This window comes from Myotis nattereri (assembly GCF_964212035.1).
Source record: "Myotis nattereri genome assembly, chromosome: 19".
NCBI lineage: Eukaryota > Metazoa > Chordata > Mammalia > Chiroptera > Vespertilionidae > Myotis > Myotis nattereri.
Genome location: NC_138095.1, coordinates 26,216,115 through 26,240,396, shown reverse-complemented (window position 1 = coordinate 26,240,396; position 24,282 = coordinate 26,216,115). Strand labels below are relative to the sequence as shown.

Genomic DNA, 24,282 nt, shown 5'->3' with positions numbered 1-24,282 from the left:
GCACACATCAGGGAAATACGTTCAAGATTCACTTTCTTTCTTAAAAATATGTTTTCGCTGATTTCAGAGAACGGTAGAAAGAGGGAGAGAGAGAGAGAGAGAGAGAGAGAGAGAGAGAGAGAGAGATAAAAACATCAATGGTGAGAGAGAATCACTGATCAGCTGCCTTCTGCACACCCGACACTGGGGATCGAGCCTGCAACCTGGGCATGTGCCCTGACCAGGAATTGAACCGTGACCTCCTGGTTCAGAGAATTTGCAAAAGCCAGGGAAGGCAATTCTGTGGCTTCTGTGACCTCAAGTTGCTCACTGTCTAGAGCAGTGGTTCTCAACCTTCCTAATGCCGCGACCCTTTAATACAGTTCCTTATGTTGTGGTGACCCCCAACCATAAAATCATTTTCGTTGCTACTTCCTAACTGTAATTTTGCTACTGTTACGAATCGTCATGTAAATATCTGATATGCAGGATGTATTTTCATTGTTCGCGACCCACAGGTTGAGAACCGCTGGGGGAGATCAATAATACTTGGCAATGCATGGCAAGAAAAGAAGGAGGAGGAAAAGGAGAAGGAAGAGGAGGGGCAGGAGGAGGAGGAACGGAAGGAGCAGGGAGCTACAGGGCTTTTGAAGTGTCTCAGAGCCAGGAATGGGGGAGAGTGGCCACTGAGTCCAGCAGAAGGCATCACCTGTGTACAGGATGCGGCTGATCATTCCTGGCATCACCATGAGGAACATGGGCAGCAGCTTCAGGTACCCACACATCACGCAGCCCGCCTTCACGTGAGACATGTTTTTGGCTGACAGGCAGCGCTGCACGATGACCTGGCAGGAAAGGCGGGGTGAGGTGCCGGTCCTGACGCCTTCTGGCCACCCCAGCTCCCCTCCCCCACATCCTGGGTGCTTGGCCTGGCACTCCCATGTTACCAAGGCTCAGTGACCCCCAGACCACATGAGCCCTGCCCTACCTTTCCCAACCCCACAAGGCACAGACAGACAGACAGACAGGAGTTCCTGCAGCACCCCGGGAGAGACCTTGTCCCCCCTTCACATCCAGTGCGGGTACCTGATCTGTGCACCAGTACCACAGGGCGAGGATGGACAGCCCAAAGATGAGCCCCGGCCACGGCAGGTCTCCCTTGAGGGGGTCTCGGAAGATGTGGAAGGAGTCGTTCCTGGGCATGTAGCATTCCTTATTGATGGTGATGTTTCCATCAGAAACTTTGGTCGGAATGGCGTTCATGTACTTTTCCATGAAGGCCCCATACCCTCCCACTTCATTAAAAGCTGAAAAACATCAGTCATAAAAATCAGCATCCCTGAAACTCTCCACTCTCCACGGCAGTTTCCCCTGTGGGTGCCCGAGACACCGAGCGGTCCTGCCCCACAGCCAGGGCCCTCCGTGTGGCCTCGGGCAAGTCACTCTCTGGCCTGGGCTTTGTCATCCTTACCCCTGCCCAGCCTCCTCGGGGACTGCTCTGAGGCTCCAAAGCAATGACCCGTGAAAGGACTCCAACCCTAAGCATCGTTACAAAGGAAAGCTACTTGGCTTATTAGAAGAAAGACCTGGGTTTGGAACCAGGTTCAAAAACTCTGTTTTCCCCTCCCCCTCTACTGTCAGCAGTGGCCTCTGGGACCCCAGACACAGACTAGAGACACAGACTAGGCCCTGCCACCCCTGGTCCCAGCCAAGTGCAGGGATGAGCAGAGCATGGGTGAGGAGCCTGGAGCCCGGCCCCCTGGTGACTGTGTCCTTGAAGAAGGCATTCCAGTCCCTGTCCTGCCGACAGCCTCCTCTGCTCCCCCCCAACCTCCCCCCCCCCCCGCCCCACAATCCCCCGGGGGCATTGCTGGGGAAACCCAATGGAAGCTCTTAGAAGATAGAAGGCAGATCAGAGGCTTCACAGGACACCCCGAGAACCTGGGCTCCTTCAGAATACAATGCATTTTCTATCCTCCCATATGGACTGCCTCTAGAGCGAGGGTGTCTAGCCTTGCCTTTAGGGTTCCACAGACAGATGACAGTTTACAACATTAGGGGGGAGAGGGGCCAATAGAGAGTGGCTGAGCTTTAAAAATGTTGTCAAATAAGGACATAAGCAAGCAAATAATCACTCACTATCATCGATTCATAAAAGAAAGGACATTTGACACCAAAATGTAGATAAGATATAACCTGAGATTTAAGACACATTTGAATATATTTAATATTTAGTCTTATCCTTTCTTTTTTCCACCCAGTTTCTCTGTGGAGAGGAGACTACATCATCACAGACTCACAGTGGGGACCACTGGCCCCAAGTGTCTAGAAGGGGTAGCAGGGAATACAGGTGTTGTCTGGGGCCAGGCCCACCCTGGGACCTCCAGGGCTGAGGAAGGTGGCCCCTGCACACCCACAGTGATGGCCGCTCTGGTCTGGACCACTCCCTGGGAAAGGCAGGCAGAGACCCTGGACTTGATTTTCTCTCCCTGGGCCTCTACCTCAGCCTCCCCGCCTCCGCAGCTCCACTTACCAAACCCGGTCAGGATGAAAGACCCCACGAGCATGATGGCCGTCTGCAAGGTGTCCGTGTAAATCACAGCCGCCAGGCCCCCTATGCGGACAAGGAGACAATGTATCTGACCTCACGCAGGAGAGCAACCAGGCAGCCTACCTCCTGACCCACTGCTGCCCCTCTCGCTCTGCACACCGTGTGAGCACACCCCTCCGTCGCCCGCCTCCCCTTCCTTCCTCCTGTTTTCCTGTGACAACAGTCTGCCACCCAGCATGATCCAACATCTCCACTCGTCACAGCAATGCTGGGAAGGCCTTGAGGAAAGGAGAAATGTTTCTCCCTATTGGAGGAGGAAGAGCTCGATGTGATCCTTTTAAGTCAGGAGATGGCTCCTCTGTAGTAAGAAAAAGCATCTGGCCCAGCTGGTGTGGCTCAGCGGTTGAGCATCGACCTAGGAACCAGGAGGTCATGGTTCGATTCCCAGTCAGGGCACATGCCCGGGTTGCGGGCTCGATCCCCAGTGTGGGGCGTGCAGAAGGCAACTGGTCAATGATTCTCTCTTATCATTGATGTTTCTATCTCTCTCTCTCCCTCTCCCTTCCTCTCTGAAATCAATAAAAATATATTTAAAAAAAAAGAAAAAGCATCTGCCACAAATGAAGGCAGGAAGAGCAAAGAGCTGACATCTCTACAAAATGTCTGAGGACATTACCAAATGGACACATTTAAAGGGCTACTTGTATGTTGACTCTATTCTCAGACCCTCTAAGTACTTCTTGTCCCCAAAGCTCATATGAAGCTCCAGCTGAGCAGCAAGTTCCGTCACTGAGCCTGGCCCCTGGACTGGGCAGAGCAACACCTCCTCAGAGGTGCCCCCAGTTGTTACTCATGTCATCAGCTTCCCCCGTCACCTCCTGAGTCTTCCTCTAAAATCTCTTTGCATGTGTCACCCCCTTCTTTCTTCCTCACAGTGCCTCCCAGTCCTGGTCACATCAATTCCAAGACCTCTGTTTGGCTTCTAAGGCCCCTGCCCTGTGACCTCATTTGAATTATCAGGCCCTATCATACCCTCTCCCCCCCCCCAACATACACACACACCTACCTCCCATTGACCACCCTCCTCCAACTAAATGCATCTGCTCTCACCCTGCCTCTGCCCTGTGTCATGCCCATTCCTGCCTCCATTCCTTGCTCTCACCTGTCCCTGCACCTGGCACTCCCTCCCTGACTCTCCCAACTTAGCCAAGTTCTCTCTTCACAACCTGCAAGGGCAAGCCCTGCCCTGGAAGAAGCTATCTTGACTATTCCAGCCAACCTTGGAGTTTTCTGGGGGCAACCCATATAACTTGTTAGGGTCAGTGATTCCCAAATCATTGTACAAGCCAATCCCCCATCCTCGACCTGTTTCCTGGGTGTATCTCTTTTCCTCAAGAGAAGACACTCCCTTCTCTCCTTCCCAAGTGCCTACCCCTGGACTGGTCTTGAGTCAAGTCATTTGAATAACTCACCTGTGATTGTGTAAATGCCAGTGATTGCCAATAAGAGAAAGATGGCCAGGTACAGATCCAGGCCCAAGGCCAAGTTGATGAAGATGGCCCCAGAGAAGATGTCTGCCTGGAAGGAGAGGAGAGGTGCGTTAGGGGTGAGAGAGACCAGCTGGCTGCAGGGCCAGGAGGTGAACTTGAAGGAGCCACCAGAAGCTGTCTCCTGGGGAATGTCAGCGCCAGTGATTTCTAGGGTCTAGTATTGACCCACACTCATTTGCCCTTTGGCTGAAATACCACAATGAAAGGTTCATCTTTTTAACCCCGGTTAAGAATATGAAAGACAAGTACTGCACAATTCCATGTATATCTAAAATAGCCAAATTCATAAAATCAAAGACTGGAATGGTGGGTGCCAGGTGCTGGGGGGGAATGGGGAGTTACTCATCAGTCGGCACAGAGCTCGTAAGATGAACAAGCTCTCGGCGTCTGCTGCACAACATTGTACTTAGAAGCCGACAACAGTCAGTGGTGCACTCAAAACCTGTGACGGGGACAGCTCACATGCTGAGTGCTCCTCTCACAATGAAATAAAAACAAAAGGATACGAACACCCGAGAGTCCTGCTGTCTCCCTAAGCTTTCCACAAGCTTTATTTAAGGTCGTAATAGATATCCTAGGAGGAGAAAAGGATACTATGGTCAAAGAGGCCTGTGAAATGCCGGATTAAACAACGTTAAGGCAGTTTCTTTACCACACAACTCTTCTGAGCCTTTAATACACAGCGTGTACTGTGAACCCCGGGAGGGAAGCATAGTAAAGGACCCTCCACAAAGACATTGAACTGTGGAACTCTGTTTGCCAAGGAACAATTATTTTTTTATATTTTTTATTTATTTCGGAGAGGAAGGGAGAGAGAAACTTCAATGATGAGAAAGAATCATTGATCAGCTGCCTCCTGCACACCTTGCACTGGAGGATGGAGCCCACAATCCAGGCCTGTGCCCTGACCAGGAATCGAGCCATGACCTCCTGATTCATAGGTCAACGCTCAACCACTGAGCCATGCAGGCCAGGCCAAGGAACCACTATCGATGCCTTGGGGCTCCTCCCCATGCACCTGTGGACTGCTGCTCTAAGCGATTATCCACTGTTTACACCTTTGTGTGCAAAGGTTTTTCAGGTCTAGTCCCAAAAGCAAGTTGGCGTGCTGGAGAGTCCCGTGGGAGGGAAACCCCAGCCCCACCCTGGAGCAGAGAGACATTTGAGCAACATCATGACTGTATCTCTCCAGCCCAGATGGAGTCCATCTTGACCCTAACACAACCAGAACCTCGCCAAGAACCTCTTGCATGGCAGGCTTGGTGCGAGGTGGTTTCATCTAGATTCGCTCATATAACTGGAGGGAGAATTGTTCCCTTTGCACCCCTAAATTCACCAGTTCTTGATACAGTGCTTTTTCTCCTCCCTGCTTCATTTAGCCACATATAGAACCTTCTACCTGGCTGGACAGTGCAGTTGCTAATTTAAACCAACAGAGAGCGCTAGAGTCACCCAAACGGAATTTTCATGGCATCTCCAAAATACCACCAGGTGAATCTTTTCCTCTCTCTAGGTAGGAAAGAAACTAGACTGCCCCTAGATGCAATGGACGAGATGTTTTATTGCTGAGATCTAATGCATTTCAGGGCATGTAAAGGGCCACCCGTTCAGAGCCCTGGGAAACGGGTGCTCTATTCTTATCTTCTCCTCTCTGCCTCCTTCCAGCTCCTCAGGACCCTCCAGTGACTTGGGTCCCCACCAATCAAACCTCCTGTTCCCTGCCTCTGCGTCATCTCCAACTCCAAGCCTATGTGTGAATACATGACCCTCCCCCAAGAGGACCCTATGCCTTGGGTCCCCTACAAATTCTCTAGCCTCAGGGGATCTAATGTCATTGTATTTCCTGGTGGAGGAGAAGAGGCAGAAGCAGGAGGTAGGGAGAATCATGGTGACTTAGAAAGAGAACTCCCCATCACCACCAACAACAACCTCAGGGCTGCTGGTGAAAGGGCCTGGAATTTAACCCCAGCACTGCCACTCTAGGCCTGAATAAAACCTGTGGATAAAACATTGTGCCTCTCCATGTCAGAGGTTGAGCATCCACCTATGAACCAGGAGGTCAGGATTCGATTCCCAGTCAGGGCACATGCCCAGGTTCAGGCTGGCTCCCCATTGTGGGGCTTGCAGGAGGCAGCTGATCCATGATTCTCTCTCATCATTGATACTTCTCTCTATCTCTCTCCTATTTTCTTCCTCTCTGAAATCAATAAAAATATATTTTAAAAAATAAATAAATAAATAAACCCTCAGTGGCCGGAAGTGGGGAAGTCCCGCCATTAAGGAAGATATTTCTTTCCCGGGTCCTAGACCTGGTCCACCCTGCCCTCTGCAGCAGCTGAGAAAGCAGAGTCCCCAGCTGCCCCTTAGCCGTGCTAAGGGTGAAATGGGCACCGACTCTCCACACTGGGCCACTTGAAACTGTGATGAGTAATCCCAAGGCCCCTCCCAGCCCTCCCATAGCTCCGTATCTTCTTGTAGTTACTCCCACTGAAGGGCTCCGTTCACTGATTTCAGTGGAATGCTGTTAAGTATGATTCAGTAGATTAGTTAATGAGCATAGTGAGCAAAAAATGTATATATTCCAAGATTACTGCTGCCATTTAAAATACCCTTGATTGGTTTATTTTCCAGAGTAGTTAATTTGTCATGCTTTATGACAACATATCATAGCCTCATTAATATTTGTGATAGCCTCATTAATATTTGCCTGGCTGTTATTAGCCACAAATAAATAACACACAACTCCTAAGATAAGCTATAAACAAAATCTATAAACACTTACGAGAAGTGCTGGGCTAACAGAGACCTTGGTTTTTATAATATGCACTCTACTTCCAGCGAACTGGGCACATAAAGAATCCTAAGGAAAACTCCCTCCTAAATAGGAAAAAACCCTAAGATAAATTCTCCCTCCCATGAGTCACCCCTAACTTCATGGAGGAATGCCTTCTGCCCTTGGACCCCGAACGCCACCAGGAGCGCCTGGGGGACCACAGCCACGCCCACGTTAGCCTGGGTGCTCTGACATTAGCCTTTGGATCTCCTGGGTGCCCACTGGGTATCGTGCTTCGTAGGGTATTTTTTCCTCCACATCCAGGTGATTTTACACTTTACCAAGAGCGTTTAGACACACGCATTGTTTGGATCCCCAAAATAAGGTGATGGAACAGGTACACAACTCCGATTTTCAGATGAGAGAAACAAAGTCAGTGACTTGCTCACGGGCTAAAATCCAGACTACCTGTCACCAAGTCCAGTGACTTTCCAACAACTTTGAAAGGTGAGGGTCCTTCTTTCTGGGATATTTTCTGCAGAGGGCAAGATCTTTTTTAATCCAAAAAAAGTTTTTAAGTAAAATAACTTATGTATATGGTTTAAAAATAAACAACCCAGAAAGTTCAACATTGAAAAGTAAAAGTGGACCCACTTCCATGACTTGGCCCAGAGGTGACCATTATTGAGAGCATTTTGTCCCCCAGAGAATTTTTTTAATTTCATTTTCCATTTCCTGGAAGAGAAAACCAAGTCTCAGAGAAGTTTGTCCCAAATCACAGCTGGTGTGAGGCAAAGCCAGGATTGAATCTTGGGTGTCCCTGGTCTCAGAGTCTGTGTTCTCCGCACCGTCCTGCTCTGTCTTGGATGGCATGGAGGCAGAGGATGACAGAATGGGATAAGTCATCTAGTCCCATGTTCCCCTCTGGACCTATTTCCTTTCTTCTTAAAAGGTAGACACTGTCTTGAACTTGGTATGTATTCTTCTGGTCTATGATTTTATATTTTTCTACATATATGTATATCCCTAGATCCATAAAGAATACATTGTGTTTTAAAATTCCTGCTCCCCCAACTTTTAAAACTGTAAAAAGAAAAGTAACGACGGTATTTAAGGAAATCTAGGTGGATTGTCCCTCAATAAAGAGCAGCGATCTTCCGTCCTGTGCACTTTTCAAGGGAATGCTGGGGATGGGAAGCAGGTGGAGCAGGTAGGACACTGGGCAAGGCCCCCACGAAGGAGCCCCAGAAATCACCCAGAGCGGGAACATCCTACACGAAGCCCCATGTAAAAGCAGAATTCCAGAAAAGCTGACTGCTAGGGAATGGGCTCCATCAGGACCTGAGCCGAGGGAGGCTGCCCTTCAGCTACCTGGGGGCTCCCATGTCCTGGGAGGTTTAATCAGTAACCTGAGCAATAGGAGAGTTGGTCGGGAAGGCAGGGAGTGAGGCTGGTACTCCATGTCTTTATATGACTACCCCTCTACTCGCTGGGAGGGCAAAAAGTGCCCTTTCCATAGCAACTGTAGTCAACAGACTTTCACCCGCCTGAACTGTGGACTTGGAGAAGTCTTGCTTCTGAGAAGGGGAGTCCAAGTGTCGTGCTCTACGCGTTCATTAAACAGGTGACAGCTCACAGGCTGAGCCGAGGAACTGTTCCCTACCAACTGCCCCCAAGTTCAGGGTGACCTCCCCACCTCCCCGCTTACATTTCTTTTCCTCCTCTCACATTGCTGCCCCTCTCCCCTCAGGAAGGCTGGTTTCCCTGCCCCCCGCCCCTCAGTACTTCCTAGTGCAGTGTCCGCACATTGATCTCTAATGGAATAGGACTGTAACTGAAAACTGACCCCGAAAGAGGGAAGGAAAAAGTGGAGGAGGTGGAATCATCACTTGCACAGGGAAAGCACAGAGCTACCAGTCAGGGGCGTAGCAGTTTAAAGTAGGAAGCTGGGCAGGGAGAGCACAGTAATCTTGGGCATCAGTTCCAACTCCAAGACAAAACCCTATGGGCCAGAGCAGGTTTTCAATGAGTTGTGTGAAAAACATATGTGCAAGACCATTCCGTGGGGAAATTATAGTCTCGTCACAAAAAAAAAAAAAGTGGTGCTGGTAGAACTGGAAATCCACATGCAAAAGAATGAAGTTGGACCCCTACCTCACATCATACACAAAAATTAACTCAAAATGGTTCAAAGACCTAAATGGAAGAGCTAAGACTATAAAACTCTAAGGAGCTCACATAAGAGTCAATCTTCATGACCTCAGCTCCGTCAATCGATTTTTTTGGTGTCACACAATCAGTGAATTTGGTGACGACCTAATCATGAGCAACAAAAGTAAAAGTAGTTAAAATGAACTCCGTCAAGATTTAAAACTTTTGTGCCTCAAAGGACACTATCAAGAAAGTGAAAAGGCAACCTACAGAACAGGAGAAAATATTTGCAAATCATACATCTGAATGGGGTCTACTATCCAGAATATATAAAAACTCTTTCAACTCAACAGCATTAAAAAAAGGCAACTTGTGAAGAAAAGGGAATCCCTTGTGCAGTGTTGGCGGGAATGCAGATCGGTACAGCCACTGTGAAACACAGTATGGAAGTTCATCAAAAATTAAAAATAGAACTGCCTAATGACCCATGGATTCCACTTCTGGGTATCTATTCAAAGAAATCCAAGACTCTGAACTCAAGCGGTTTCCTGAGTCTTTTGCTTTGTTTTGTTTTGCCAACCAAGGAAATTGATTTGCACACTTTTGAGGAAGGAAAAGTAAAGTGAAGAAGGAATACATGTCTTGCTCCAGTGGGTCGGCCCAGAGCGCTGTCCAGTTCTTAAATACACCCCCATGGCCAGCCAACCTCTGAGGAGTCTCAGCTCTGGAAATCGGTGCCTGTAGCTCCAGGTTGGCAAGGAGATGGGCTAAATGATAGGGAGGCAGTGGACTCACCGAGATCTTGGTGAAAATGTAGAGCAACAGGGACAGGACGGAGAGGTATATCTGGATTCGTTTGCCTCCAAATCGCTTCCTCAGGTACTCTGGCATCGTCACCACCTGCACAGGATGTCAGGGAGGTCACGGCCAGCCAGAGTGACCAGAAGGCCCAGAGCAAGCAGAACAGTGGCAGCCACAATGGTGTCAGAAGTGTGATCTAGGCTTAACCCTTGTTGGTCACAGAAGTTTGTGATGTGGCCGGGCAACTGTCCTCCAGCCCGTTGCTCATTTCAGTCCCACCTGCCTTACTGCAGAGGTAACTGTATTATCCCAGGACATAGAAGGTGCCTGATAAACACATAACCAAGGAGGCAGATCTGTGCCCTGGAGGAGGTGGGGGTTGTTAGATAGATATTCCTAGACAAAGCACCTACTGTGAACAAGACACCATTTAGAGACCTTTTCAATGCACCAAACAAGGTGGCCAGGCTGGGTGTGTGCTTGCCCTGCTCTGCACACAGGCCTTGCCAAGGGTTGTGGCTGCGGGCCTGCTCAGCTCTTCTCCAAGTTCCTTTCTGCAAATGCCAACCACACTCTGTCTTGGTCCCTCAACCCTGAGCCTGCTGTTTCCTGGGATCACACAGCTGTCACGGACAGCCTGCAGAAGTTGCACCATCTGCCTCGTGCTTCTTCCATATCGCTTTCAATGGACTTACACGTAGTAGGTGCTCATTATATCTCACTGAAGAGATGACACTAAAGCTGCCTGAGGTAAAATGGCAGCGCTTTCTTCGAGAGTCGGGGCATGCACTTGGTAGCTGAGTGCCAGTTGCACGCTCAGCAAACGAACCTGCGGGCGGACGTGAATGAAGGGGAAGTGTGATCCTTTGCTCATGCTGCTTCCCTTCCGGGGCAGAGGCACACACCACAGATCATGCGCAAAGGCAGGGCAGTGCCTTGTAAATACACACCCAGCCTGAGAGGACGGGATGTGGCCGAGGGCTCTGCCTAGAGTGAGGCTGCTGAGGAAGGCTTCCTACAGGGACGCGGCATGGCTCAGTGGATCTAATTAGTGTCCCTACCGAGGCACAGGCTTTCTCTGCCGTTTATCCTGTATAGTCTCCTCTGTCTTCTAGGAGGACTGAGCGTGTGTGTGTGTGTGTGTGTGTGTGTGCACGCGTGTGTGCACACGCGCATGTGTGTTGATGTGTATGTGTGTGTTTATGTGTGTAAATGTGTGTGTTTGTGTTTATGTGTGTGTTTGTGTGTGTTTGTGTGTGTGTTTATGTGTGTATGTGTGTGTGTGTGTGTGTGTGTGTGTATGTGTACACGCACGCAGTAGATACTTACCCCAGCCTTGATGTAAATAGGGACAAATATCCAGCCCAGCACAACCACAAAAATCAGGGCCTAAAACCAAAAAAGAAATAGAGTCAGATCACGCCGCCTGGGGGCCCCCAGCCACTGCAGAGCATTCCCCCAGCGGTTCCTCTTTGGGCTCTGAGGACAACTCCCTGTGTGGTCATCGGGGCTGGTGGGGTCTTTGCTGCCTGACTGGCCCAAGGGAATGGTAGCTGAGCAACAGTGAAGGGGACCCCTGGTGACTGCCCAGTGACATCGCAACTCCTTTTTCCTCTTCCCTGGTTTACAGGGAGAAAAATACCATTTAGAGACCTTTTAAAAAATTAATAATAATAACAACAACAACAACAATAATGGGGATCTGGTAATAAACATTTCCAAGCCTCCAATATGGCTGAAAGGGTAGAGGAGTGCTTGGCTTTTTAAGAGAAGAAAGAACCACTGTAGCCTTCATATCAGCGGTGTTCTCATGCTACTCCAGTGGAAGGGGAGCGGGACCCGGGCCCTGAAGGGCTGCTCCTTCATCTGCACCGCAGGGTGGCGGGGAGAGGTTCCCTAACACCTACAGCATCGACCTCTGAGCAGAGGTTCAACCGGCTGACTGACTGCTAGGGCTCCTTCCGGCGCCAGGACATGGAGTCTCTGATGTTACTCACATTCCATTCAAAGCCCCCGGTGGCAATGCCTGCGGCTGCTCCCGTCCCGGCCAGCCCCACAAAGTGGCCACTTCCGATGTTACTGGCGAAGAGAGAAGCTCCAATCTGGAAACACAAAGATGAAGGAGGGTGAGGACGCCATGCCCCATCGGGACACTCGGGGGCGAGCCAAGGAGGGAAGAGACGTGCCAGGCAAGAGGAGGACGGGAAAGAGCAGAGACGGGCCAGGAACTTGACTGTGCTGGAGGTGACGGTGGGGACTTGGGTGATAATAATGAAGATGAAAAGGAAAGGATTAGAGGAAGGGCTGGTAGGCTGTATCCCCAAATCAGATTGTCTGTGAGTCCTTTGTGAGCCCAATGCACAATAGTGAAGAAGACCTGGGAAGCCCACAGCCCAGCAGGCCTCCCCTGGAAGTCAGCCACTCTGAGATCAGAGGGAAAGCAAAGACCCCTCAACGGGAAGGTCATCATGGTGGAGAAGCAGGACCAAGGTCAGAGTGGCTGGAGTGTGGTGGGCAAGGAGCAGGGTGGTGTGAGATGAGGCTGGAAATCTAGGTGGGGATACATCCCATAGGTCTTAGCAAGCCAGGATAGCAAGTGTAGATTTTATTGCAAGTGTGATGGGTTTCAAGCAGGGTGGGGACATGATCTAATTTGCTTTTTATTTATTTTTTTAATATATTTTTATTGATTTCAGAGAGGAAGGGAGAGGGAGAGAGCGATAGAAACATCAATGATGAGAGAGAATCATTGGTCGGCTGCGTCCTGCACGCCCCCTACTGGGGATCGAGCCCGCAACCCCAGCATGTGCCCTTGACCGGAATCGAACCTGGGACCCTTCAGTCCGCAGGCCAACCCTCTATCCACGGACCCAAACCAAGTAGGGCTAATTTTCTTTTGAAAGCTAGCTCTCAAGCCTGTGGAAAGTGTAGTGTTGGGGACAAGGGAGAAAAGAGAAACCATGCGGGAGGCTATTGTTGCATCTGGGTGAGAGAGCGGCAGCAGGAGAGATGAAGACAATCGCAGAGATTAGGGTGTGCTTTAGAAACAAAGCTGAGGGGCCTTGTTGATGGGTCAACTGTGGGAAGTGATGGAAAGAGTCATTAAGGGTCACTCCTAGATTCAGGATCTGAGTAACTGGGCAGACACCATTAAGAAGGGGAAACTGTGTACTTTGGTTAGTGCCATTGAAGAGTTTTAATCTTTGGTCATCTGTACTTTACAGGGTGTTGTACAACGTAGGCATGCTTGCCTTTGCTAAAAGAATAGGACCGGCTAAAATTTGCACAAGAAATAAATTACTATTGCCTCTGCCTGTAAGTGGAATTCTCAGGGTGTGAAAGTTCCATTGGCCCAGACTGCATCTTGTCCTCCTTGTAACACAAACATTAAAATGTTTTGTATGTTCAGAGAAAAAGAAGAAACAGGGAGAGGAGGAGGGGGAAGAGGAGGAGGGAAGGGAGAAAAAGGAGGAGGAGGAAGAAGAGAAGAAGGAGAGACTGGGAGGAAAACAGGCTATTTAGAGATCCACCTTTTTCTCCTCAAAGCTTCATGGGGATAACAGTCCGCTTTAATCAAAGTTCCCTCAGGCCTGCAGCCTGCCCATCCTGACCCATTATCTCTTCATTTATCACTTGATGAATTATTAAGCCTAATGTACTATTAAGTGCATAATTACCAGTAATGATTAACTGCATAGATTAACCTTAAGTTCAAGAATCCTCTCCAACATCCCCCAAAGGGGTGCACTGGACTCTAAGCAGTTACAGGCTTCCTTGAGGTACCTCCTCACCACCTGATGGAATGGGGGCCGGGAGAGCTTTGGGGGTACCCGATGAATTGGGTACCCCCAAACTCATTTCATTTCCATCAGGGGTGCTGTTGTCCTCCCAGTTGCTCTCCTTGGCCTCTTCCTGGACTCCCTCCCTTTGCCCATGGCCTGCACTCAATCATTTACCAAAGCCTGACTCTGACCTCACAATGTCATGGGAATCTAGCACTTTCTATATCGCCCTTGCTAGCTGTCATTATCTCTCAACAGTGTCATGGCAACAGGTTCTAGATGATCACCAGTCACCCACACCCACACTTCCACACACGGCCAGTTACCTCCCCAAAGCACAACTCTGATCACGTCTCTTCCCTATTCGGAGACCCTCCCCACACCCCCAAATGGACCTGCCAAGCAGGCTTCTTGGCAACTCCAAGTTTAAAGACACAGTCCCTAAGAATTCAGCAAGGTTTCAATAGAAGTCCCCTCCCTGATATGGTAGCATGAGCTTGTAAATTAGAGTTTGAATGCTTTCTGGACCTCTTACTATCTGGGTGATCCTAACAACTATGAGCTTCAATCTTCTCTCATGACAGGGTTGTACAGGAGCCAAATAAAGTCACGAATCAGTCATGACTGACACTCAGCTGGCCCTCCATCAGTTCCGTCCTCCTCTCCAAGGGGACAATCACTTCACCTTCAAAGGCCATTTACAAGAACTGCAATGAACACTATTTTGGTCTGAAGTATGCTCCCCCAAGATGGATATGTTGAAGCCCTAATCCCCAATGTGACTCTAGTTGGATATAGGGTCTTTAGGAGGGCAGTTAAGGTTAAAGTGGGTCATAAGGGTGGGTCTCTAATCTCATAGGACAGGTCGATGCGCACACAGAAAAGAGGTCAGGTGAGTCCTGAGAGAGAAGGCAGGCATCTACAAGCCAGAAAGAGACAGGTCACCAGAAACCCACCCTAACAACACCTTGATCATGGATTAATAACCTCCAAATTGTGGAAAAAAAATACATTTCTGTTGTTTAGGCCACCCAGTCTGTGATGTTTTGTTATAGCAGCTCATGCAAGCTAATACAGATGGACACCATGGCTTTATCATCTCTCTCCCACACCAGGACTGCACACTGCCCTCCCTCTGATGGGAGCTCATTACCAATGCTTTCATCACCCTGATTTCCCAAAACACTCTCCAAGCCCACTCCTCACCCACGTTCGTGCCCATCCGTGAATCGTGCCCCAACCAGGGAGTCACCCAGTGGCGTGTTCTTCTCTGTAATCTCCTCCCACATTCCTTCAGAATACAGGATTGCAGATTGGATCTAAAATTTGCCCAGCTTGACCTTGCTTCTGACTAACTTCTCTGCCAGCCTTTCTCATCCCCTGTGGGTCTCAGGATTGCAAGCATTCAGGTGGTTTTGCCGTCGCTGTACAAGAGTCTCACCAAACCCAACAGGGCTGTTTGATAGCGTGGTAACTGGTGGATAACATGATGTCACATCACAAAAGGCGAAAAGACTGTGTTTGCCTTTGACTTTAGGGAATTCACAATCACATTTTACTGCCTCCATTTCCTATCAGGACACAATTTTTTAAAACCTTCAACAAGAAAGGGCAACAATGCCAGAGCTGTGTCAGTCAATCACACAGCCTGAGACCTGGGAATAAGTCATGCAGGGAAGTTACCTATTTCTTTGCAGGGGGAGAGGTTTATAGAAAAAGACATGAAAACGTCATTGAATGCTAACTAAAATTTTGTTTTGTGTGACAGGAAACAGAAAATAGACATCTTAGCCCAGGCATCTTATGCTGGAATTATCTTGGAAATGATTAAGGTCAACCTTTCATTTTCAAGGGAAAACAAAGAAATAGCCCAGAGAAAGAAAGTAATTCAAGTTTACACATTAATTTTATTTTTACTTCCATACCCTCAGGAAAGTAACAGCATGTGTACACTCAACCACGAGCCCAGGAGTCAAGAATTGCCGACCTCACGTTGGCTGACCTTGGCCTGAAATTCCCAGGAGGCCCCAGGGCCAGCACACCGTGTAGACAGCTTCAGTCCACAATGAGGCACCACCCAACCACCTCTACAAGCGGCACACTCAAGAGGCAGACTCAGCAGGCACCGAAGCCCCCTGAAGTAAGTCCTGCTCCGCGGTGATCCTCCATGGTGGGCGCAGCCCGTCCTTGTAGTCACTCAGCCTTAGGAGTAAATCCCATTGATGTACCAACAGCAATCAAGGCTTAACTATAACAGGAGGGCGTACCCAGCTCACATGGGGGGGAGGGGAAGGGGAGAGGGACCACCTGGATTGCCCAGTTCAGGGAACAGGGCGACTGTTCCACTGGACCCTACAGGACACCTATTACATAAGGCCACTCTCACAAGGCCAGGAGACATAGCAGCTCAACCTAATACATAGAAACAAATACAGGGAGGCTGCCAGAATGAGGAGACCAAGAAACGTGTCCCAAATGAAAGAACAGAACAAAACTCCAGAAAAAGAACTCAACACAATGGAGACAAGCAATCTACTAGATGGCAGAGTTCAAAACACTGGTTATAACGATACTCAATGAATTTAGGAGAAGAGTTGATGAACTTAGTGGGAAGTTCAACAAAAAGATAGGAAACAGAAACACAGAGCTAGAAAGCCCTGGCCAGTGTGACTCAATTGGTTGGAGCATGGCCTGGACACCAGAAGGTCACAAGTTCGATTCCCAGTCAGGGCACATACCCAGGTTGTGGGTTCAATCCCTAGTCGGGGCATGTGCGGGAGGCAACCAATTGATATTCACTCTCACATCAATGTTTCTCTCTCTCTCCATCCCTCTCTCTCTAAAATCAATAAAAACATGTCCCCTGGTAAAGATTAAAAAGACAGAACTAGAAAACATTAAAAAGAAGCTGTCAGAAATGAATACATTAACTGAAATATTCAAAGTGATGAAAAGCAAGGACCTACAACCATGATTACTCTACCCAGCAAAGCTTCATTTAGAATTGAAAGGCTTTTTCCACACAAGAAAAAGTTCAACCAAACCAGTAATACATGAAACGTTGAAGGGTCTTCTTGAAGAAGAAAAAGATTACAAATATTAATTATAAAATGGCAATAAATACATTTCTATCAACAACTGAATCTAAAAAACAAAATAAATGAACAAACAGAACAGAAGCAGACTCATAGATACAGAGAACATTTTGACAATTGCCCGATGGGCAGGAAGTTGGGGGAATGGGTGGAAAAGGTGACGGGATTAAGAAGTACAAATTGGTAGTTACAGGATAGTCATGGGGATGTAAAGTACTGCATAAGGAATATAGTCAATAATACTGTAATAACTATGTATGATATCAAATGGTGCAAGATTTATCGGATGACCCCTTAGTAAGCTGTATAATGTCTAATCACTGGATTGTACACCTGAAACTAATATACTATTTTATGTCAACTGTAACTGAAAAATAAAAAATTATTCACAGTAAAAAATAATAATAATTGCCCCCGTCAATGAACAACATGTCTGTGTGTCTTCTTAACATCAGAGGCTGCCAATATGATAGAGCGCCCTGTATCACACTTGAAAGCACAAGTAATGGTGTGGACCCCCTCTTCTTCCCTTCTGACATGGTTCTCATCTTGATTCTACCAGAGCAAATCATGTGACCGTGAACCAATCACTCTACTGCCTTGTGCCTCAGTTTCCTCCACTGAAAACCCAGGATGAGAATCCTTCTTAACCGACCTCAAACGGATACTCCCAGGCTGAAATGAACTGATAAAATGAGAAACTTTTAAGAAACTTTTGCCCCACGTATGTATGTGATGCTGAAGAAATATTATTCTTGATGCTTTGACACAGCCCCGTTTTCATGGAGCGCCCTGGATTTCCTGAAGGGGTCAGAATGGTCATTTTCTCTTGGAGGGAGCAAGACCTTCACAGTTCTAATGGCAAATGCACTCCGCTGCTTTCAGGGAACTGCTTTCTTTGTTTGTGGACCATGTAATAGCCAGAATGGCCAGAGCTCTGGAGATGGTTTCTGCTCCCAGCTTCTGCCTTCCCTTTTAAGAAAGGGAAAGATGCCGAAACCGGTTTGGCTCAGTGGATAGAGCGTCGGCTTGCGGACTGAAAGGTCCCAGGTTCGATTCCAGTCAGGAGCATGTACCTGGGTTGCGGGCACATCCCCAGTAGGAGATGTGCAGGAGGCAGCTGATCGATGTTTCTAGCTCTCTATCCCTCTCCCTTCCTCTCTGTAAAAAATCAATAAAATATATTAAAAAAAAAAAAAGAAAGGGAAAGAGGGTGGCTAACTCTAACAGAGCCTCCTGTAAGCCGAGTGTGGGGCCAGGCACTTCCTTCACGTTATCTTATGTTAATCGCACAACAGCCTGCGAGGTAGGTATTATTCTCGTCTTAATTTTACAGGTGAGGAAGCTGGGGACGAGAGCAATGGCATGATTTCCACAAGATCTTACAGCCCAACGTGACCGACAGCCAAGGGACAGAAGGGGAGGCCAAAGGACCATGCCAACGTTCATCCTTCGCCAGGCATTCTCCTCCAGACTTCCACGAAGGGCACAGTAGAGTCAGACGCTCTAACGCTCTCACTGTAAACTCAGGAGCAGCACATGCCTGCCTGCATTTCTGCCATGTCCACCTTCTCTCACAGAATCACACTTCCTGGCTTGGGACAGAGGAGAAGGTGAGGCTTGTCTATTCAGACTATTTTATTTCTGGGATTCAGGTAAATATTTAGACACAGGCCCTGTTCCAGACACATTATAATCTCTGTTTACTCTTCATCAGCTCCCATCCCTCCTGGGTCCCCCATGGACAATGGGTGCCTTTCACTCATTATCTTCACCAACATCTCTCCTTGCGCCAAGAACCAAAGAGGCAAGAAATCAGGAAACCACTTTCATAGTGGCATTTTCCCACAGGTTATTTTCACAAAAGGCAGATAAGGCTTTCTGTTGGCATTACAGGTCAAGGAGGCTGGAGACCATCCTTCTTATCAATTCAGATGCGCTCACCTTTGCAGTCATCAAGAACTTGAGGCCCCTAACCCATACGCATGGTCTCTCCCCCACACTGACCCCTTTCAGTTCCTCCAATATCCCAAACTCCTTTTCACTTCAGGCCTCTGACCATTCTGTTCCTAACAAGGTTGCTGGCTCCATCCCCAGTGTGGGGTGTGCGGGAGGCAGCCGATCAATGATTCTCTCCCATCGTTGAAGTTTCTGTCTCTCTCTCTCTCTCCTTCTCCCTTCCTCTCTGAGATCAATAAAAATATTTTTTAGAGAGAGAGAGAAACACAGGCTCAGCCCTGGGGTAAAGGAAAGCACACACAGCTACCTGCAAATGGAAAGCAAGCAAAGCCAGAAGGGAGGGCCACCAGGGCTTGGCACACACCTCCACCCAGGCTCATGAAGGCCAAGTACTTGTCTGCCTTATGCCTTCCTGAGCCTGGCTCCATGGTGAGCTCACTGCCTCTTCTATGACCATTTGCCTTATTCCCATTCTTCCTCTCGCCTCTGTGAGTTCCCACCGAGGTCTCAGGCCTGCTAGGCTCTTCCAGGACGGCCGGTGGCCACTCTGATAGCATCCTATGTGGCCGAACTTTGATGGGATCATTAGATGTTAGAGACTTACAGCTACAATGAGATGCATGTTACTCAAGAGAGTTTAAGGAGCGTGAGAAGCTGTCCTCTTTCCTCAGAGAAAACTTCCATGGGGTCTCTGGTCAGCCCGAAATGAAAGAATTTCTTGGTTTTCAGACAAACCTTTAGACATACCTATTGGTCTCATAGATCTCCATCTCAAAGGATGAGGAGAAAGGGACTTGAATAACCAGAAGAACAGAGAGAGCCCTAGCTCTGGCGTTAATCATGTGTGAACTTGGGCAACCCCTGGGGTTAATCATCATTCTTGCTGGATTCAATCAGATAGGTGATGTGACAGTCCTTCAAAGACAAGAGCTAAACCAGAGAGTGCTGTGTGCCAGGCACTGTTCTGAGACTGTGCATGCATCCTCACAACTTCAAGTAGGCACTAGTATCCCTGTTGCAGAGATGACCAATGTAAGGCACAGAGATGTTTAGCAGCTCATCCAGGGTCACACAGCTAGTTAAATGGCAGAGGCTGGATTCGAACCCAACGAGCATGACTCCAGAGCCCAGGACTGGGCAAGGGGTCAACGAATGAGGGTCTATGGGCCAAACCTAGCCCTCCACCTGTTTTTGTAAATAAAGTTTTATTCGAACATGGCCCTGCTATCCATTTATGTATTATCATGGCTGCTTTCACGCTAGCAGCAGAGTTGAGTCGTTGTGATAGAAATCAAATGGCCTCCAAAAATAGTTACAGCCGGGCCCTTTACAGAGAAAGTTTTCCATTCTTACCCGAGACCATTTGATACACTCCTCTATGACGACTATCTAATAATAAAGGAAGGAAAGAAACTGGGCTATTGGGAGACACGAGCATTCCATTTTCAAGACCCTCCCTGGTGATGGACTGACCAGCCTGCCCACACCCATTTCCGTCATGCTCGTCCCCTCCTCTGTGGTGTGGAGTCTTAGAATTTTATTCCTGGGAGAGTCTTTGAGACCCTCAATCTGACTGTCTCCCCTTGGAGAGGAGACCCCCTGAGGTTCAGAGTGGCTAATGACTTGCCTGACATCACAAAGCTGGGACAAGCCAAGTGCTTTGGCTCCTGTGAGGTTCCCACTCCCTTTGGAGTTCTTCCTTATGTGTTGAAGGGGGGTGTGGCAAGGTTGGCTCAACCCCATTGCACCCGCTGCTGCTCCCGTGGAGCTGCCTCTGGTATGTAAACCAAATCTCCTCCAAAACAAGAATCCTCCATTGGCCTGTGTCCCTGGGGCCCTGTAGTTTCTGGCACCACTAGCCAAGGACGGGGGAATGTCCCCTTCCAAGCTCGCACTCTGCTTTCACCTCTCTCACATCTCCAAATAATCGATACAACACAGCTCACAGGCAGCTGTTTGCTAAAGGTGCCATCAACAAGGGAATCCTGGACCGCAAACCAGCCCACAGTGATGACAGGTATAGCTTCGTGGTTTCATGTTACTCGGTTGGCTTGGCTAGCCTCATGTGTGACTCAGGCTACTGTGGGCCTGCCTGGCTGGCTCCCTGTGTAAGCTGACTCCTGCAGTAACCCAGCCCTGGAGTTCTTGCTCCTCCTCTCCAATTGTCTCTCACGTCCAGCGCCAGGCCAAGGCGCCAGCCACTTCTCTCTCTGGGCCTTATCCGTGTTTTAGGAACAGGGTCTTTACCCAGAGCTCCCGGATCTTCACCTGGTGCAGGTCACAACCGCTCCTTTCAAAGTCCCCAAAGCTCCCCGACTGGCCTGTCCTCTGTCCAATCTCTTTTCAGACTTTAGGAGCTGTGATTTCCTCCTGCCTTTTTTCATGGCTGACGACCCAAGCCTTCCAGGCCTGGGATGTATCAACCCAAGGTCAACTCAGGTCCATCCTTCCTTAAATTCCCCAAGGATTCTCTTTCCAATGCTCCTCTGGTTGCTAACTCTTCCTCTAGCACATAGGAGGGGGCAAAGTGTCCCACTGGAGGGCCTTTCTTCCATATCCTACTGTTCCCATTTACTGAGCACTTGCCAAGCACAGTGCCGAATGATGTACATGCAGTGTCTCATTTAATCCTGATAAGAACCTTTGTTAATATTTTTTTTTAAATTTTGAGACAGAGAGGAAGAGAGAAGGAGAGAGAGAAACATCAATGTGAGAGGGCTGTCTTCCCCATGCATACCCACTGGGGATCAAACCCGCAGCCCAGGTATGTGCCTGGACTGGGAATTGAACCGGCAACTTTTCAGTGCACAGGACAATGCTCAACCAACTGAGCCACACCAGCCAGGGCATTATTCTCCTCTTTTCTAGAAGTAGAAATGGAATCTCAGGGAAATTCAGCAACTTGCCCAAGTCGCACCACTAGTAAATGTGGCAGGTCAGATATGCTGACTTCAAAGCCCATGTCGCTCTACTTTCTAGAATATTCTAGAAAATTCTAGAGCTGGGAGAGACTTAGAGGTCACAGCTTCCCCATTTAAGAATCTCCCTTCCCAGCATCCCTAACAGATGGTGATGTTTTCAGTAAGTCTGACCAGATAGAGAAGAATCTACCCAAACAAGTGATTGTCAAACCTGCCTGGTCATCAAAAGCATCTAGGATGCTTTAAAAAAGTGCAGATACCTAGGACTATCTTGTAAGGTGTGTTTTTTCCTGAGTAGGTCTGGGATGCAGCCCAGGGATCTTCATCTTTAGGAAACACGCCCAGGTGATTCCGATACACGGGCAGGTTTAGAAACCAGGAGTGCCACCTCCTGACCCCTTACGTCGATGCAAATTATCGTTGGGAGAAGAAAAGTTGAATTTCAGCCTCATCAAGGAAGCAGTGACTTCTGCACAAAAAAAGAATGATGCAACGTTTCTCTGTTGGTTAGAATCGCTCGATACTGAGACATGAGTAAGGAAAACACCATTCACAGGAAACCCCACAAGAACCCTTGAACTCTGCCTGCCTTGGGTGGGGCTAATTCCTCTTACCAAACAACTCTCAGCCCAGACCCACACCTGGGCACTATCAGGAAGAGGGTCATCATTGCCGGTGAAGGTATGGGGTGGTCCCAGGCCTAGCCCAAAATGCCCGTCTCCTAAGGGGGTTCTGCCCCATGCTTCCCCCTCATTGGCTTCCCCCAAGAGACTGGAAGCTAAGATCTTATCCCCAATAATTCTGTCATCATGGGGGGAGGGGTCAGGAGGAGAAAAGGGGGACTGGATGAGCACTTGGCAGGTTTACTGCAGGGAGGACACTGAAGTATTCGATGGGGTGGGGGTACACTGTTTTCAAAATAATTAAAGTAAACTTCAAGGTTCTCTTTAGCTGTCTAATTCAGCAAACCTCCAGCCCACCAGGATTTCATGCCAGCCTTGCCTCTGACACCTGGAGAGCGCCTCTGTCAATAGAACTTTCTACCACGCTGGAGGCATTCTAGATATGCACTGTCCGCTGTGGTCAGGGATAGACCATCCATGAGGGGCCCACCACGGAAATCAGCCTCTATCCACACGCACCTATTAAGCACTTGAAATATGGCAAGTGTGATTTGAGGAAAAATGTTTAATTTTATCTCATTGTAATTTTAATTTAAATAGCCATCCAGGCCAGCGTGGCTCCGTGGTTGAGTGTCGACCTATGAACCAGAAGGTCATGGTTCGATTCCAGGTCGGAGCACTGCAAGGGAGTGAGGGTGAGCCAGACACCCATTATCAGGGGCCTAAGGCGGGAAGGAGGAATGACCGCCACTCCAACCCTAGGAGAATACGGCCTCCTACAGGGAATATCGCAGTTAGGCGAGCAGTATTTCAGAGAAAACTTACCGGCCACCACACCATACTTCGTCCTGCCAGGAAGAAGCCTCCAACGGTCCCACGGTTAGTAGAAAACATCGCCTGAGGAGGAAAAGGTCAGAAGTTTAATAGAAAACTAGAACAGAGTGACCTTGCCAGCCAAAGGGACACACCTCCCCATAAGTTCGCGCTTTCTTCTACCCACTTCACTTTCTGAAATACTTCCCCAGTCCTCGCCCCTGGGCTCCAGGATACCCAGACGGAGGAGGGAGGGACCTACACGTGACAGACAAGGACACGGAGGCTCAGCTTGCCCTGGTGCGAACTCTGCAGTGAGCTGACGGTGTGGCTTCGAGCAACTCACTCCCCCTGGGTCTGTGTGTTTCCGCTAGATAAGGGGACGTGGGCATGTGTATGGCCGTTTTACAAACATACTGACGGTGCACGATGAAGTGTCATGTTTTAAAAGCACCATTTGGTATGTGAATTCTACCTCAGTAACACTGGGGGGGGGGGGGGGAGAGAAAGAAGAAGAAAAAGAAGGAGGAGGAGGAGGAGGAGGAGGGGGCGGAGGGGGAGGGGCAGGAGGGGGGGAGAAAGGGAAAGGGATGGGGAAGGGGAAAGGGGGAGGAAGAGGAAGAAGAGAAGGAGGAGGAAGGAAGGGAGGGAGGGGAGAGAGGGAAGAGGGAAGGAGGGAAGAAAAGAAGTTATAAGAATGCACAGTTTGAACTTAATATTACATATAAGACGGGGGCATGGCGGGGAAAGGAGAGATGTTGGTCAAAGGCACAGAGTCTCAGTTATAAGATGATTAAGTTCTGAGAGCTCATGTACATCACGGTGACTATAGTTCATAATACTGCATGGCATCGTTAAATTTGCTAAGCGAGTACATTCTAAGTGCTCTCGCCACAAAAAAATACTGTAACCACGTGAGGGGATGGATGTGTTCATTAGCTTGATTGTGGACATCATTTTACAAATGATGACCCTCCATAGTGCTTAATGCCTTGTGCATGGTGCATGGTCAGTACAAGTTAAATGAATGGGCTTCTCAGTTCCCTCAGGTTCCACTCCTCCCCTTTCTCCAACACACACACACACACACACACACAGATGTTCTGCAGTCAGCAGCAGCATTTGGTAGGTGTTTCTTGGCGCATGCATAGCAGCTCATGTCCCCTGCCTCCCTTCTCCCCGCTGGTCATTCCCTACGAATAGGAAGACATCATCTCCATGAGCACAGGATGCTCAACAGCAAGCTCTAAGGTTCAGACCCCACTCTGTAAACCACGGCAGGGG

At 48.7% G+C, this 24,282-nt stretch overlaps 1 protein-coding gene across 1 annotated transcript in view; it reads right to left on the bottom strand.

The window, feature by feature from the left end:
• Positions 1 to 24,282, bottom strand: part of SLC5A1 (solute carrier family 5 member 1) — a gene marked incomplete at both ends in the record, with an annotated part of 35,846 nt that overhangs the window by 8,144 nt on the left and 3,420 nt on the right. The window contains 8 exons of the mRNA XM_081114053.1: positions 689 to 824; positions 1,066 to 1,286; positions 2,513 to 2,593; positions 4,003 to 4,108; positions 9,800 to 9,904; positions 11,135 to 11,194; positions 11,803 to 11,907; positions 23,011 to 23,082. Coding sequence (XP_080970179.1) covers positions 689 to 824; positions 1,066 to 1,286; positions 2,513 to 2,593; positions 4,003 to 4,108; positions 9,800 to 9,904; positions 11,135 to 11,194; positions 11,803 to 11,907; positions 23,011 to 23,082 — 886 coding nt within the window. The remainder of the gene's footprint in view (positions 1 to 688; positions 825 to 1,065; positions 1,287 to 2,512; positions 2,594 to 4,002; positions 4,109 to 9,799; positions 9,905 to 11,134; positions 11,195 to 11,802; positions 11,908 to 23,010; positions 23,083 to 24,282) is intronic.